Source organism: Sinocyclocheilus rhinocerous, unplaced genomic scaffold, assembly GCF_001515625.1.
Source record: "Sinocyclocheilus rhinocerous isolate Xijiao unplaced genomic scaffold, SAMN03320098_v1.1 scaffold85, whole genome shotgun sequence".
NCBI classification, from domain to species: domain Eukaryota; kingdom Metazoa; phylum Chordata; class Actinopteri; order Cypriniformes; family Cyprinidae; genus Sinocyclocheilus; species Sinocyclocheilus rhinocerous.
The window spans coordinates 412,357-429,932 of NW_015649998.1; the positions used below are offsets into that span (position 1 = coordinate 412,357).

The 17,576-nt window shown below is 37.0% G+C and overlaps 1 protein-coding gene across 1 annotated transcript in view; it reads right to left on the reverse strand.

Annotated features, from left to right (window-relative positions):
* Positions 1-1,294: 1,294 nt before the first annotated feature.
* LOC107711019 (complement C1q-like protein 4) overlaps positions 1,295-17,576 on the reverse strand; it is a 31,289-nt gene continuing 15,007 nt past the window's right edge. The window contains exons 2-3 of the mRNA XM_016515920.1: positions 8,536-9,182; positions 1,295-1,881 (exon numbers count right to left, since the gene is read on the reverse strand). Of these exons, the coding sequence (XP_016371406.1) occupies positions 1,702-1,881; positions 8,536-9,182 (827 nt within the window). The 3' untranslated portion in view covers positions 1,295-1,701. The remainder of the gene's footprint in view (positions 1,882-8,535; positions 9,183-17,576) is intronic.

Sequence of the window (17,576 nt, forward strand, 5' to 3'; positions counted from 1 at the left end):
TTTTTATGGAAGTTCTGTAGCTCAGTTTCATATTGAGGGAGGCATGTATTGATTATATGTTGGTTAGTTAAGTAGGTTGCCTGGTCTTCATGCCTTCAGGCTGTTCAAATACACACACTTAACCAAAATAAACCACTCAGAATATTAAATGTCCAGCTTTAATTTAAAATGGAAGGCAAGTTGAAAGAAAGATGGACGCGAACGTGTTTATTTTTTTTATTTACAGCATGTCTAGTCTTTAACATGCCAGAATAAAAGTCTATAATAATGATTAATTACACAACTGCAAGGCTTTACAACAGCAATCAATCTACAAGTCAAATATTTAGAAGCTAATTTTCTTACACTTTATATTGATATGGACACACATGTGAATCACATACATTGCTGATACATGCACACACACACACACACACACACACACACACACACACATAGAAACTGGATGTCTTCAGATTACAGATGGATCAGGTCACTTTAAATGTTTAGTCCACTAACCGATTCTAAAGGATGTTTGTGGCATTATACAAAGAGGTTGATTTATAATTATCATTTATAATTTCACAATAGTCTCAAAGTTCCTCCACTGTGTACATACTTAGTAGACATAAAGGCTAAAACGTACTGTTTCCATGCCATGAAATGCATACAGCCTTTTCCAAGTGATGCACACACATACATATGGTGCAGAGGGAGAATGGTGATCCAGTAAAATGCAACAAGATCATTCTGGGTAATCCTTAAAGGTAGTTTTCTTTTTAACCTAATGGATGAACTTTGCACACAACATACTGTAATGGTGTTAATTGGAAAAAGCCTGGCACTGTGATTCAGGGAATTTACATTAAAAATATCAACTAAATAATCATTCTGTTCACCATTGGTGGGCTAAAAAAAAAAAAGACTTAAAAGTAGCAAATACACCATGATCAGACCAAGATGACTGTTAGCAATACAAGTCAATAAAGCATCTATAACTTGATTAAAGTAACATGAAATCAAATTGGAATAAATTATATTTATTCTTAATTCACATTCATTGTGTTATTGTGATCAATTAATCTGTGTGCATTATTCCAAAAAAAAGTTTGTCTACATAATCTTTTATTAAAAACGTAATAATTTGCTTCACCTCCAAAATAAGCTTAGTAAGCTCTTTTCTTATGAAGAACCTTTTTTTTGGCGGTATATAGTTCATGAGTTATCTACACTGATTTTTTTTTTTATTAGTATTTTGTTTTCTTTTTCAAGATTTGTTTTCAGAGAATGTTTGTTGTCTTAATACTTCGGCAGATTTTTTTATTTTTATTTAAATTTATTGAGGCTTATTCTTAAAACAAATTTTTTTTATGGAAGTAGACAAAATTTAGATTATGCACTAAGACAGACCCCATTTTACAGTCCAGTCAATTGCCAGTGGATAAAATCAAGTCCCAGCATATGTTTTTTCTCTTTAAATATCCTGTTTCACTTTGAATTACATCATATATGAAAATAAAATGGGTTACCAATGCTGTTGACTTTGTCACTATAATCAGAAAGTATACTATCAGTTTTGAAGTTAATTTTACTGTTTTTTTTCTCTTGGCGTTATATCATGTTGTATCGCTTGTATCAGATGTTGTTGTCTATCAGTTGGCCTGATGTGATGGTGTTAAATATGTGATAATATATTTATATTTTTGAATGTTTGTGTATTTGTTAGTCGGGGTAGATGAGAAAGCCGCTGAATGTGCTGTATTTGTTGGTGTTTCCTCCATGCACTTTTCCGCCATCCAGCTGCACACATACTTCATCTCCCACGTCTAAATGCAGGATCACACTGTTAGAGGCGTAGTCATAATTCTGATCGGCGTCCTGAGCAATCGCACTGGCCCTCACCTATGAGATGGAATGAGAGAGAAAAAATGGTTTGAATGTTTATTAAAAAGAAGAGTACATTATAATAATCAGGGGAGAAAGAGTAGATAAGTGTTCAGTGAATAACAGCTTGAATTCTTTTAAATATTATATCTGTCTGCTTCTATGCAGATGCCTTTAAATCCTTTAACCTCACTGGAAACTGGCAATCTTTCTCTCTCTAACAGTCTTTCCCTCATGTCTTATGAGTTCTCATCTCCTCCCTAAGTAGGCTATGGGATACACAGAACAGAGAGAGAACAAAAGACCAAGACAGACCAAGGTCCGAGGGAATAAGGCTTATTGATCTGTGTGTTGCATGTGTGTGGTGTGTAAATAATTGGAAAGGCCGTTAAACACAACAATGTACCAATTTAACAACAATGTAACAATGTACAAATTTGTTCAATTGTTAAACTCATATAATACCATTTCTTCTGCATATATCAAGCTTTAGCAATATTAAATTACTTACAGTCATGCCAACCAAGCTATTTGAAGAAAAAAAAACACATGTGGTACAAGATAAAGGGAGGAGTAAAAAAAACAAAAAAAACTAACTAACATTTAATTATTTTTTGAACATCAGCATTAAAATGAACACATCTGTCTCGAACAATTCAGGTCACAACACTGATTTATGTCTATACAGCTTCAACCAAAGCCTAATTTTTGCACTGCTAATTAATGCATGATCTTAGTATATGTAAGAATCAAAGCATAATTAATGTTTCCAGTCCTGTGTATAATTAATGAGTATAACTCAAATTTATTTAATTCTCACTGCTTACCATCCAAGGTCTGCTACCATCAAATAATCTATAAAATATTTATATATTTTAAAATTCTACATTACCCATAATACACACTTTGTACTTTTGAAGAATGTTTTCCAAATATATTTCAGTCGCGTCTCCAAGTGATCGACATTTTCTTGAGTTGTGCTTATTCTTCTCACATCTACTCATTAATTATCCCTGTCTTCCCCTCATCTTTCTTTTCCCAGCACCTCTTCCCCCATATCTGTTCAGTCCTTGCACAATCTATCCATCTTTTTCTGCTGGAATCGTAATAAAATGCAGGTCACGCGCGTGTCTCCACTGCGCGTCTCGTGTTGGCGCTTGTCCCTGTCCAGTCTAAATCGGATTGATTAACGGCGCGAGGTGGCAGCTCCCGCGGGAGGCCTGGGGCTGCGTCGGGGCCTCGCTGGCTCAGTAATTGCCTGGCGCAGTGGCTCGGCTGTTGCTCCTAATGGGGCCCACTCCTCAATAACTCCACTGTATCACAATAAACGGAGCCTCGTACCGACCACCGGTCAAATGGAGTCACCAAGTATTAACTCTGTGTGTGTGTGAAATAGAGAGACTTAGCTAGCTAGCATGTGCATCGTGTTGATTCCCCCCAGTGATTTCAACGACCCGTTATCAGATTAAATAGCAGGTCTTCGGTTTAAACTATACAGACAGTTTCTGACAGAAACAGCGTGATGATAATGCATAACATATTCGTTAAATAAATTCAAGAACCAAATAGCCTATGCTCAGAAAAACATCCAATTGTCAGAAGTGAAAATAATACACAGAAATACACACAAATTATTGGTGGTGAACCTAATTTATTTCATTTGGTTGTAGACGTAATTTATTTTAGTTGACTTTTAAGAAAGCCAATAAAATAAACTACACATGGCACAGGGCTTTCTGCTGCTTTTAAATTTATTTTCATTTTTTTCAAGAGTGTATTTATTTTAAAATTATGTTACTTTGGATTTTATTTGTTGGCAATCCATAAAAGCACATAAATGTGTTTATTCCTGTGAAAAAGATCTGTGGACTTCAGCTGTGCCGTACATAATATTCCTAAAGTTTCATGACTAAGTACATTTCTTATCATCAAATAAAAAAGAAAATACATTTTTTTAGAATGTCAGTCCTCTTGCATACACAGAGGGCATAGCTTTACCACAGCCTGTAACCTCAAAATATATCATGTTCTCCACTGCTAAAGGTTAACACTCTGATTTATGAATTCATGAATGAACCATTTATCTCCTGTAATTTTGTATTCATACAAATCCCCTGTTTCTTAGTAACATTTAAGAGGCTAATTGGTTATATGACTGCAGGGCTCCCTGTATGACTGATTTTACTTGAAGTAGTAGCGCTTCACTTATCTGATGCAAGTACTTTTAATTTCACTAATATGTATTGGTCAGAAACAAGCTTGGATGGAAAGAAAAGGGAACTGAGAAAGATCAGCTTTGTGACAATCTATGGTGGCTATGAAGAAGCCATGCAATTTTAACCTTCTTTCTTTTTTGTCCTTTATAAATCTCCGTCTTTCATTTTCTCTCTTTTTAATCTTTGTTGAATTGAGTGAGCAAAGGTGGACAGTGAGAGCATCAATGAGATGAAACAAGAATTAATGAAATTAATGTGCCAAATTGTTTGCCACAAACATTTCAAACAAATTTACCAGTATTTCCATAATGGCAGCATTCCATAATTCTTCCTTGTTGTCAGTCTCTTTTCACAGTCCCTCCTCAAGGTTAAAGGCTCCAGGTGTGTGTTTCTTAGTATGTCCTTTAACTAGTAAAAATGACGATACTTGAGAATCTAAGTGCCTTGCATGATGCAGATTTCATGTATGTTTTGTACTGTATGTCCTCTCCTGAATGGGCCTCCTCACAAACACTGACGTAGTCAGTATTAGATTGACCTTTTTTCCATGCAAAGGGCAGTGAAAGCACAGGAAATGAGAGCTACTGTAGAGATACAAAAGAAGAAAACAAGACGCAGAGAAAGTGCAGATGCGTAAACAGGGAAAAGGGGTGTACAAGTATCTATTGCAACAGCTGCAAAAACCTGTCAAGGTACTGTGGGATTACCTCATTAACTAAATTAATTAATTAATTGGAGGATGTAAACTCATTAGCTGCTGTGTAATTGACAGGATGTTCGAGGCTTTTCTAACAACTTCTCTGCATCACACCTTAATTAGTGCCGCGTTACTCTGACGAGACCACGGAGAGGGAGAGATTTTCGAAAGAGACGGGGAGGTGAAGTGTTAAAGCTGAACCCAAAGTAAAAGCAAGTCATACAGTGGGATGAGAAGAGACATGTTTACATTGCCAAGAATCAATTACTGAATTAATTAATCGAATGTGTAATGAGAAACAAATTGGCTGGGTATTCTACTTGAGTGACATTAATTTGTGGACGTTGCGCTCCCTGCTGCACCCCTCAAGATGCTGTTTTTGTTTCTTATTCAGCCCCATGCAATCTATCCCTGCCATGAGGAGCCAAACTTTAACTAATAAGTGGCATTTCACAAATACATTAATATTCAGAGTTCTCTAAAAATAAAACTGCCACAATCTCGCTGCAGTTACAGGCCGCAAATTTTGGCCTGTCTCAAAATGTGTTGGAATCTATCTGTATTGGATGGAAGATCATAGACTATGTTTATAGTATCAGCTTGTGCAAATCTATGGCCTGCAATGAGGTCAGCAGTCCTTTCTTGTTCTGTCTCTCACTTACACATGCGCTCACACTTTCTGTCGTTTTGCTCATCTATCTTACTTACACTGATCTGATGCTGTCTGTGTCTCTGGCCTCGCAGTAACACTTTCTCCCAACCTCTCTGTCGGCTCTCCTCTGATTAGCCATCCATCTTCCTCTCCTCCGTTCATCTCTCTATCATCCCACACCATTTTGCCGCCTCCCATCGCACACCCTGCTCATCTGGGTGGGCTCACACTTTCAGGTTTCGCCTTTGCCTTTTTCATTTTAAAAAAGCTATAATAAATATAGCGCAAATATTATTTTACAGTGTCATAGGCAGGTTTTCCAACAGCTTCTATTTGAAAATGAAAAGTCTTTCATTTATTTACTCACCCACCTCATGTTAAAATCCTGTATGGTTATTTCCTTGGAGCAAAAAAGAAGACAGAACTCTTTGTGTCAATACATTAAAAGTCAATGGGGTCCAAAACAACATTGGACTCCATTGAGTGTCAATTTTGTGGACAAAAACACTTCAAGATGTCTTCTTTGACGAAAATTTTGTAATGACATAAGGGTAAGTAAACGATGACAGAAATTTCATTTTTGGGTGAACTATCCCTTTAAGAGCAAATCCAAACTCATGTTGGTGTGGTATGTTTGTGAGAATGCTTTGAGAGGACCTTGAGATGGGTTAAATAATTTAGCTAAGGGGAGAGATAATTAATGAGGGCAGAGATAGACATTTGGCAGAGTGTGGCTCTGTGTGTGTGTTTGTGTGTGGCCCAGGTGGAAAAGAGGGAATCTCATCTTAAAGACATGAATGATTTAACACAAGAGGAGATCACTGGAATGACAATAAATACTTACTCTCCTCATGTTCTCACTTTCCGCATCTCGTCCTCCAGTTAATGGAGGCTGTGTTGAATCCCGAGCAGTCTGGCCTGCAGCGCATGAGCTATTGTATATTCAGCAATAACATGTTTTTAGTATATGAGTAGCAGAGACATGCTGCTCCTCTATGAGACAAACCGAGTAACAGCACTCAGTACAAAATTCAGTATTGTATTAATATTGCGATTACTCATAAAGTCAATTCAGGTAACTTTTGATCTGATATTACAGTCAAAAAGTGTCCCAATTTGCCCTTAAACTAAATTCAAAAAGTGACATTGTGTAGCAGTTTCTCAAATGAGATTTCAAAATGATTTTTCATTGTTTATTCATTGTATTTTGGTTCACTCTGTCATATTCTAATATTAATATAATATTTTTTGACATAAATATAACCAGTTACTTTAGATGTTACCACTTTGAACAAACACTGATGTGTATTTTTTGGGGGGATATATTTTTTCCGCAATTTTTCTTAAGGATAAATCCACTGGTTTAAAATGCAAATCCACTGCATGAGTTTGGCTTCACATGCAGAGCTTGTGCATTTGAATCAATAATTTTTGCAGAGAAGGTTCATATAACTAGTTCCACCACTAGTATTTCACAGATACACTTTTTGGATCCCAAAGCTGTGGATTCACTACAATCGGTTTCTTTTGTGCTGGATCATGTATGATGAACAGACAAAGGGCATTAAAGGCAGGTGTTATGTCATGTTAATGGAAGTGTGATGAAGGGAAGCTGACAGGTTGCTACAGACTCATTAAAGGGTTTTCATCACTTCCTGTCAGATATATCTGTCACAAAGGGCCAAAAGCTCCAGGAATCTGTGTGTGTGTGAGAAAGACAGAGACACAGTGTGTATGTAAACACATGTTGCCAAGGGAATTTTTATATCTCTTTGGATAATCCCCGCTTTCTGTTCCACTACTAAAAATCAAAACTGAGCGGTTGAGTTGAGAGCGCCTGAATCCCAGATCCGTGTCATGTTTCACCAGATGGAGAGGTTTTTTCTCTCCTTACTTTTTTCATTTATTCTAAATTCACGGGTCCTGTGAGGACTGTCTCCAGCTGTTGCATTTCGTTCCACTCCAGAGAGAGTCAAAGAGAGAGCGTTTGCTTGTTTGTGTGTTACAAATGTTCTCTTTTCATCAGAAACTAATTACCTTTTGCTATTTCTGACTCTTAAAATAAAAAAAATAGTTTATTCTGTTCAAAAATGGACTGTTCAAATCACATTTGAACCCATTTTGATATGCTATACTCTTCGTAAGTCGTCATTGTCTTCTCTCTCTCTCTCTCTATATATGTTCGCATTGCCTATTTTTCCCCACTGTAGGTATCTACAGCAAGGCATCAAGTGATAGGCTGAGAAAATGACTGCTGAATAATTGAGAAGCTGCCTTACTGGATCCTATTTAAATGTTAAATGTATTCCTTATTCCTGCCAGTGAATCTAATATTTGTTTGATATTTCAGTCAAATCACACTCTTGTTTTTTACAGTTCATTCACATCTGACTTTGTCTAGTTAAAATACCTCTAAAAACTTAGTTAGCAAACTCTTCCATTGCACAGAGTGAATCCAAAGTCTTCACCAGGGATATGCAAAACTAAGAGTTGAAGTCTTTCAATTTATGAGTTGGAATTTGAATTGAATTGGTCACGGCCCACAAGAACCCAAATTGGAATGACAGGAAAAGGAATTTACTGGATTGTAATACAACACAGGGATTCTGGGAAATTAAGTCTTCTTTAACCATTGTCCACAAAAGTGAATATAATTTAAATATGGTTAATAAACTGATATATTAAATATAAAAGATAAAATAGGTTTGATAGGTTTCATTTCAAACACATCTATCTATCTATCTATCTATCTATCTATCTATCTATCTATCTATCTATCTGTCTGTCTGTCATCTCTCTGTAAACTTCATCTTCAAATCAAAACTTCCAAACAAGGATTTGTCAAGCCAATGTACATACTTAGTCTTGACAAACTTTGCTTTTCCAGTTAAACTACATTTACAGTTTTTTTTAAATTAATTATTCATTTAAATTCTGTTTTCCTACATTCCAAATCAAATTCTGAATCTTGTTTGCTCTCTTAATATAAATTCAGGTGTTTAATTGGAATTTAAAAGGCATTCTCAATTCAGCTCTAAATGGCACACAGTCCTTGTGTACGCACACACACACACACACACACACAGTCACATGTGCACATCTCCTACCTGTCCATTCTTCTTGAGGTCGGCCCACATGCTAGTTCCATCTCCGCCCCTCATGAGCACGTGATAGGTGAAGAAGTAGATTCCAGGAAGAGGGCAGGTGAACTTGCCTGTGGTAGGCTCATAGTAATTCCCTACATTTGTCACCACATCATCAAACTTGAGAATCTCACTCCCCTCATGTTGCTTGCGCAGACCAGCATAGAAGGCAATTTTGGGGCTATAGAACGATGGGATGTATCCCCCTGGGCCTGGACCTGGAGGTCCAGGCGGACCTGGCTTTCCTGGTTCTCCAGGTGGCCCACGTGGACCTGGTGGCCCTTGGTTTCCACGAAAACCCGACTTGCCTCCTCCTCTGCGTCCAGGGGTGTCGGGAGGAGGAGGCGAAACAGGTGTTAGGTCATTGGTGGGTGTTAAAGAGTCACAGACCATCTTGCAGCTTCCAAGCATCTCATAATGCGTACCTCCGCCTCCAGACCCACCCAGTTTGGTGCTATGGACCAATAGCGGAATAGCGACCAGTAGCACCAGCACCATGGCCACGCCCACTGCCGCGCCAATAACGCGTTTCCTGCGGCTGAGGCGCGAGGCAGTGATAGAGAGGAAGTCCTCCTCCCCTTTAGAAGAACCAGGCCCGGCCAGAATGAACTCTGGGAAATAAAAAGCACTAAGGTGAGATAGAAAAGTTAACAAGGGACCTCGATACGATGAAACGTGTCTGAAAATAACAAAAATAAATTGTTTTTCGATATATAAAAAAATCCACCGTCAGCAACAAACAAATCAAATATCCTATATGGAATAAAGTCTTAAAGGGTGTCTGTGTTCAATTCCTTTTAAAAGTTTCAATTTCTGCTATTTTCCCCTTCTGCTTGCATTTACTATTTCAAAATCATAACCACCAGCCCACTAACCACTATCTCTTCTGAGTGACACACCAGACCCAGTTATCGCTCCATATAAACAGCAATTCTGGATGATCCAGTGGGTTTATATTGTCATATAAATATATATCACTTGTCTGATATAAGTAACACGGGGGATCTGGTGTCTCCAAATGTTCGTCCGTGGATGGAGATTCTATCAGGAGATGTGGAGGTGTATTTCTCAGGGGTTGCTGTATAGCGGTGGCGTTTCCTTATAGATTGGTTGAGTGACAACCGTGTGGCTTATTTTTCCATGAGAAGTTCAAGAAACATTCTGGAGAGTTCCCAGAAAAGTCCATGTCCACTGCAGCATTTAAACAAACTCTGCCCCTCCTCTCACAGAAGAAAGCTGTGACTGTGATTTAAATTTATCATCAACAATCCACGCTGTATATTTTTTTGACAGGCTTAAACCTTCAAATGCATATTAAGAGCTTTGCTTGTAAACGTCCTGTAAGCCCGATGATAAATGGATGGTAAGATATAATTTTAAATCAGGCTCACAGCACTCTGGGTGATTTTCAGTTCCCGCTGGTCTTCATCAAACTTCAGCGGAATAACATTCAGGTTCCAAGATCAACCTCCTCTAGCGTCTTGACATGTTTCTCACTGAGTTGAAACATAAAAAGAGCTAAATTAGATGAACTGGAAAACTTATGACACATCATTTAAGAGAGCTGCCAACGGATTCACTGACGCTTATTGAGAATGTGCTGTGATCTTATTTATTTCTGTCCAATATTATGCATTTAACAGTAAAAATGAGCTTTTATGAACAAGGTCTCCTGGTGACATGCATGTATAGACATGCATGACATTGCATATAGTATTAATTTAAAAATCATTGTTATTTGACTGACTATAATCATGCCATCAGAGTTGGCAGATACTACATCACAGACACAATATGTCTCCAAAGAAACTACAAACAGTATCAGTAATCACAGATTTCTTAATTTAAATAATCAGATAACAATCAATGTTGTGTCAGCTGCTTGCAGGTCTTGTCCATTTACATTCAAATGCCAATATATGCGCATATTAACTTTTGTATGGCACTAGGTAGGCTGCTCATTAAACCATTATCAAATATGTTTCCTGACCCCCCCCCCAATTTGATTCCAGTTAAAAAGCATATCATCAAAAAATTATATTAAAAGTTTGTAAAACATTTTTAAAGAACAAATGACCACGGTAAAACAATTCTACCTACCTAATAAGTTCCCAGAGAATATGAAAATTGACGAGTAACTCGCAAGACACCGCAGCTCCTCTCTCACGCGCGAACAGCTCAGAATATGTCAGAGAATCTCGCGCCTTCGGGGTTTTCTTTAACGGCCACTCTGCTGTGACTGTTGTCAGATTGAAATATCTTCTGTCTTCTCCTTTTGCCGCTTCTTTGCAACCTTTTCTGCCTCTTCAAGTCAGTTCACTTTAAACACGCCTACTTCTATTTGGGGATAATTAAACTCCTACTGGCGCTTGCAAAAAAATGTTAGTGACCAAATTACTAATTAAAAGTCGAATATGGCAATATTTTTGTTAAGACATCGCCAAGAAGCAACAGTTTCTCACTTGTTCGATTTGTGTGAGGAAAAGGCGCTTCCACCCGAGGGCTCCCCCGCCCTCCACACAATTACGCACTCGCGCTCACTTGCACCAGTCTCCGCAGATCAAGAAATCGATTTCCCGAGGAGATGTGCATCCTAATAGGGTTGCTGTCTACCCAATTAGTACTTATAAAAATAAGTCAGTTTGTACTGGTATGCTGTCACTACTAGCAGGAGTGAGGGATGGTCGCAGCGAGAAATATAGGACCGACTGTAAATTAGCTGTCTTTAACAACTAGCCTAAATAGAGGAAAGTGGGAAATGCCCAATGGACAATGTGTATGTACTGCTAAATTGTTACATATTTAGAGACGAGTTTAGCATGTACAGGATGATGATGTATCACCTGATATATTACTAGGGATATAATGTAATCATTTGCTAACTTTGTTATTATAGCACAAAATTGAAAATTACACAAAGGGACCATTACGCTCTTAAAAAAATAAAAGTTCTTTATTAGTATATGGTTCTGTGAAGAACTTTTAAAATCCATGGAACCTTTCCACTGCACAAAATGTTCTTTTTACTGGAAATAGATTCTTCAGATTCTTCAAATATTCTACACAGTAGGCTAAGAAAAAAAAATGGTTCTTATAAGAACTGTTCGTTGAAAGGTTCTTTGGATAACCTAAAATGATTTTTCTGTGGAATCGCTGTGAAACCCCCTTTTGGAACCTTTATTTTTAAGAGTGTGGGCTAAGAATACACCCTATTTAGAGCAAACAAGTCTTACAAGAGTGACCTTACTATTAAATCTAACCCGAATCATACCCAACGCAGAACCCTTGTGCGCTCCTCATTTGGGAGTCACACTCATGGTCTTCGCGGTCAAAAGTGACCGAACACCTGAAATGTAACTTTTTTTTCTAATATATCTAATATATATTATCTAATAAAAATCGAATATATTTTTGTTCAATAATATTTTTTCTTGTGTATTTTGAGAGAACTTTATGGTACTAATTAATATTTATGTAATAATTATGATAATTTTTTTCCCATTGAAAATAGTACAAAAATGTTTTTTTCTAATTTTTTTACAATTATTTTTTCAATTAATGCAGTATTTCAGATTAAAATAGAGACTAGGCCTTTAAAATCCAATTTTTGTAGACCACAAGATTACTGTATAGGAATCTATAGAGAGGCTTGTGAATTCCCTATTTGTTTTTATACATAATTGTTTACTTTTATTAGGTTGTGGATTTAAATGTATATTAAGGCATTCACAAATACTACTTTTTGTCAATGTTTATATTTTTTGTTGTTTTACATGTTGATTTGAAGTGTAGGTTTTTGCATTATTATTACTACATTCAAACCTGAACACAGAAAGCATTTTGTTACACAAAACATTACAATTATATAAAAATGTAACAAAAATGAACAGGAATGCTTTATCAGAGCTTAATCCTTCTGGGTCTGATCTGATTTTAACCTCTTATTTCAGTCATTTTGGCTATATGGTTATAGCTATACCAATTCATTTGAGTAGGTATAATTCTGTATGTGTGTGTCTGTGAGTGTGTGTAAGTAAGTGTGTGTGAGTGGGTGTATCTGTTTTACACTCTTGATGTTTTAGAGGGTAACCCCTTCCTTGCTGTCCACTTTTTTACTGCATTGTAGTTGAATTATTGATTTTATTTTATATAGTTGCAGTGTTACAGTCACACCAGTTTATAGGTGTGTGTGTGTGTGTGTGTGTACAAGTGTGTGTCCGCGCATGTGTGAGTTGGTGTGTTGATTTTGCACTCTAGATGTTTTAGAGTTTCACCCCTTCATTGCTATGCAATTTTTTCTGCATTGTGGGGGATTTGTAGATTGTACACACAAAATGTATATTTATAAATAAAAAGAAAGTATATTTCCCATTTCCCATTCATTTCCTATGGTCGGTCATTTTTGACCGAAGACCATGAGTGTGACTAATTTTTTTTACGACCACTTAGATTTTTCGAATCATGCCCTCAATTTATTTTTGTGTTCACATACCAAGTGCCATAAAAGTCACCAAGTTTTGTACCATTCTGGTGAAAAAATTCAAAATGTAAAATTCTCCGGTCAGAAGTGACCGAAGACCGCACAAGGGTTTTAAACATAATTTTTAGTAGCAAATGCAGGAGAGCAATATGTACACATAAAAACATTGTATGAAATGCTTTAAATTTTAATGTAGGCTAAGTATGCCTTCATAGTATTTTAGTCAACAAGCACAGATATAGCACATTTGAAGTGGTTTAAATTCAACACAATGAGATGTATTAGCATCTCATTGTAGAAAAGAGCATAAATTGCATGAGTAGTCAAAGAAAAAGAACATGTCCTGTTGGCATTTTGCAAATGTACACATTCTATATACAGGCCTCTTAAAGTGGGGACATCTTATAGGAATTGATTAAAAAAAAAATCTTGATTGTCTTAAAAAAATTCAACCCCTCTTTAACCCCTCTCTCGCTTCACTGCATGTCCCTCAAGAGTCGACTGCCCTGAGTGCAGAACACACTTGCCATGGCAAACCTATTCTTCTACAGTATATTAGCTTACTTATTAATGCCTGCTTAGGCGTCTTTACAATAACATCAATTAAACTAGCATGAGATGTGTTCATTATATGGATGATAAAAAAAAATTGGAAATCGTCTTTGCATTCATCTGTGTTGATGTTAAAAGAGGGAGAGGGAGGAGAAAAGGATAAGAACGCTTGACAGAGGGAGAGAGAATGACAGTGTGTAGGGTGAAAGACAGTTTAGCTGTGTTTTCAAGTCTGTTGTCAGTGTCTCTGTTTCTTTAGCCTTCAGAGCTCATTAGCAGTGATAGACACATTGCTACTGACAACCTCCCCCACACACTTTAGCTCTCACCTTACTCTTTTCCTATCATCCCACTTTCACCATCTCCTTTTGCCAGTCGCTATTATCTATTGTACTAAAGCACCTCTCCTTTTCTCTTTCATCATACTTTTTTAGTTTTATCTCTTGTACTGCTGGAGAAGCAGTCATGGTTGTTTCTCCCCCCCTGTTGGGTTATACTGTACATTATTTGTACAGTGGTTTTATTCTAATTAAAGGGTTGGTTCCTGCACATGTAATCATTGATTATCATTTAAGTTCTGTGTTTTTGTCATTGGTGGTTTAAATGATCATTGATTTGTTCTGATTATTGATGATTGCACTGTCCTTAACGATAAATGGTAATGTTGGAACTAATTGTGGGTGCTAAACATGTTTTTCAGTGTATAGATGGCTTCATATAATGAACAGATTTAATTCACATAATGTTCCACATATAAACCACATCAAATTTGGTTTTTGGGTGAACTATATTTCTGTCATGACAACTCTCTGAGGGAGTGGCATGGTAATGTACATGACAATGTTAATGTGTTTGGTCTTGGCAGAATAGATCTGCTACACTGCTGCTGCTGCTTGGAGCAAGTACCGAGACTTGCTGCTGCCAATACATCCACAACATGCTGCTGTGAGCATGTAAGAAATATTGCTGCTGCACATATAACATATATGAATAACCCCCATAGCATACATGATCACCCTGTATCAGATCTATACAGGTGGAGCTAGGGAAGGTGGAGGGTTTCTGAAGTGCGCTGCTACTGCTACAGCAAACACTAGCCAAGTATTTGAATGTTGAGCAGCGAGCTCATTGGCTACCGATACAGGAGAGAACCAATCAGCTGTGACATGTGATAATGATGTCATTATGTCATATTGAATTAGATCTATCGGATTGCGCCATCTAGAGTTTCATGCCAGAACTTTGTATTTCTGTCATGACAACTCTCGGGAGGGATTGGCATGGTAATGTACATGACAATGTTAATGTATTTTGTCTTTGGCGGAATAGATCTGCTACGCTGCTGCTGCTGCTGCTGCACATATAACATACATGAATAACCCACCACAAAGCAGGAGACACAGAAATGAACAATACAAGCCAATATGTGCATGTCGCTGAGTATAAGGATATAACTGCTGCATCAGTTCACATATATGTGCCCACATACATGAAAATAACAGACAGGATAGAACAAGACACCCCCCACAAAGCAGAGCTATCGCCAAGACATATGTACTGCTGCTCCGAAGAGCCATGTGAACCGCATTTATTACTATCGATGTGTGCCTGGGCTACCATGCCGACCAGCTTAACGCTAGTGGCCTATGGCTATGTGTGCCTAGGCTACCACGCCGACCATCTTAACTCTAGTCAGACGTGCACTATGTGTAATGTTCACAAGTGTTAACAAGAATATGCATTGCAATCCGATAGATAAGACCACAGCACCCTCCTGAACAAATATCATAAATTAGTCATTTGATAACTGTCATTAATATAACGATATTCTCTAATTGTATAGAGCCATTAGCATCGATAAAAGCACATGCTTTTGACGCTGCGTGCAGCTGAAATCGACCACACACTCAACACAGCTCATAAAACATCAACCTTAAAAAAAATTTTAAACAAACATGACATTGAGATTACGCCGCTGAATATAGCGAACCCAGGTTGAAATGCATACATAAGAATGCTTATTTCATTTAACCTGTTTTCATGTCCGTTACTATTGGCGTGTTCTCAGAGTGATTACATGCTCTAGACTGCGTTTGTTCCAGCTGTATAAACACAGATGCTAAATGCCGCTGCTAATATGCTTAATATTTCGCTCCTGCATATGATGTCAACTGATAACATGACACTTATTTTAACCTTTTTTGTTTATGGTTGCTCATTTTTTAATTCAATTAGGCAGACCACGCGATATACACAGCGATATGGATTAAAAGAGAATTCACTTATCTTAGATGTTGATTTCAGATGTTTCTGAAGTGCACTGCTACTGCTACAGCAAACACTAGCCAAGTATTTGAATGTTGAGCAGCGAGCTCATTGGCTACCGATACAGGAGAGAACCAATCAGCTGTGACATGTGGTAATGAAGTCATTATGTCATATTGAATTAGATCTATCGGACTGCGCCATCTAGAGTTTCATGCCAGAATACTGTATATATCCCTTTAAACATTTTCACAAAGCTATGGTATGGCTTCAAACCTCTTAAAGCCACAAGTTGAGTCAAAACTGAACACTTCACTATTGAAGAATGAGTTTGAGAGACAGTACAATATACTGTTCTAGTTGCATCCTTGCAATTAAAAAAAACTACCTTTCAATTCTTGACAGACAAATGGCACTCATTTATATTTCTATAAATGGTTTTCTGAAGTACAGAGGAAGAAGGCCACCCTAAAGCTTTGGAAGAGAAAAGACAGTCATCCTCTCTCACGTGCAGGGGCGGATTTAGTGAATTGGGGGCCCCAGGCAAAATATAGGAATGGGGCCCTATACATTTGCACACATTTTCCTAGATCAACCTTGAGGTTCCATTTTGTTGTTTTCAGCGTAAGCCTGTGTGCAAAGGCTGTCTAATTCTAAACTTTAAAATACATTTATTTTTAGTTGTTTTAACTACAAATTTAAATAAAACTAAATTAAAATAAAAAAATAATGAAAAGGCAATTATAAATTTACACACCTAAAATACATATTTAAAGGTACAAAACAGATTTTAATAGCAGTGTGCATTGTTGAATTTACTGGTTTACATTCAAATTTTCTTTTTTGGGCTGTAAATGTGTTTACAGTTTTTCTGTATTTTTTACAAAATTATTCTGGCAACCACAGCTGCCAAATTATTTTGTAAAAACTACAGAATTTTTTTTACAGTGCGTAATATTTCTATGCAGAAATTGACTTTGGCATGCAAAAGACTCCTTTGCCTAATGGGTAAGTCCGCCCCTGCTCACGTGCATGCTTGTGTAACACTGTAGCCTTTCTGCACAATCTCTTTGTAGGTTTCATAGGGCTATTATGTGTTTTAGTTTCTTTTTTTATCTCATATAAATTTGGAATCTATTGAGAACTACTGTTGTAGCACCTGTTTGCAATTGTGCGTGTCTGCCTGTGTTTCTGTGAATGCCTGTCCATATTTTCCCCTGCTTAAAGCTCATTGTGGCATAGCCATGGAGGACTTGTCGCCATTTTGCCTCTTGATCAATAGAGCACCTCCCATGATGCACCTTGTCAACTTCTCACACTGGCAACTGCTTGATGTGTCTGAGGTCACATTAGCATAACTCATGAAAACTTTTAGAGGAACTCAACTCTACGCTGTACATAAATCATTAAATATATGCAAAGATATACTGTGCAAAAAACACATTGCGAAAAATGCTGAAAGTGAGTAAGGAGGAGCAAATTATTTAAAAAATATTTAAATAAATGAATAAATGTAGTAATAGGAAAGTAAAGGAATAAACAAATTGCTAAGACAAATACAATTAATTACATTTTAAATAAAATTTAAATAAAATTTAGATTAAATACAAAGTTATATATTTATGACTTATAATATGATAATAGAATGATCATTTGTGGTTTGGTTTTGGCCTCTAAAGTGACTTTTGTAATTGCTAGTGCTTTTGTC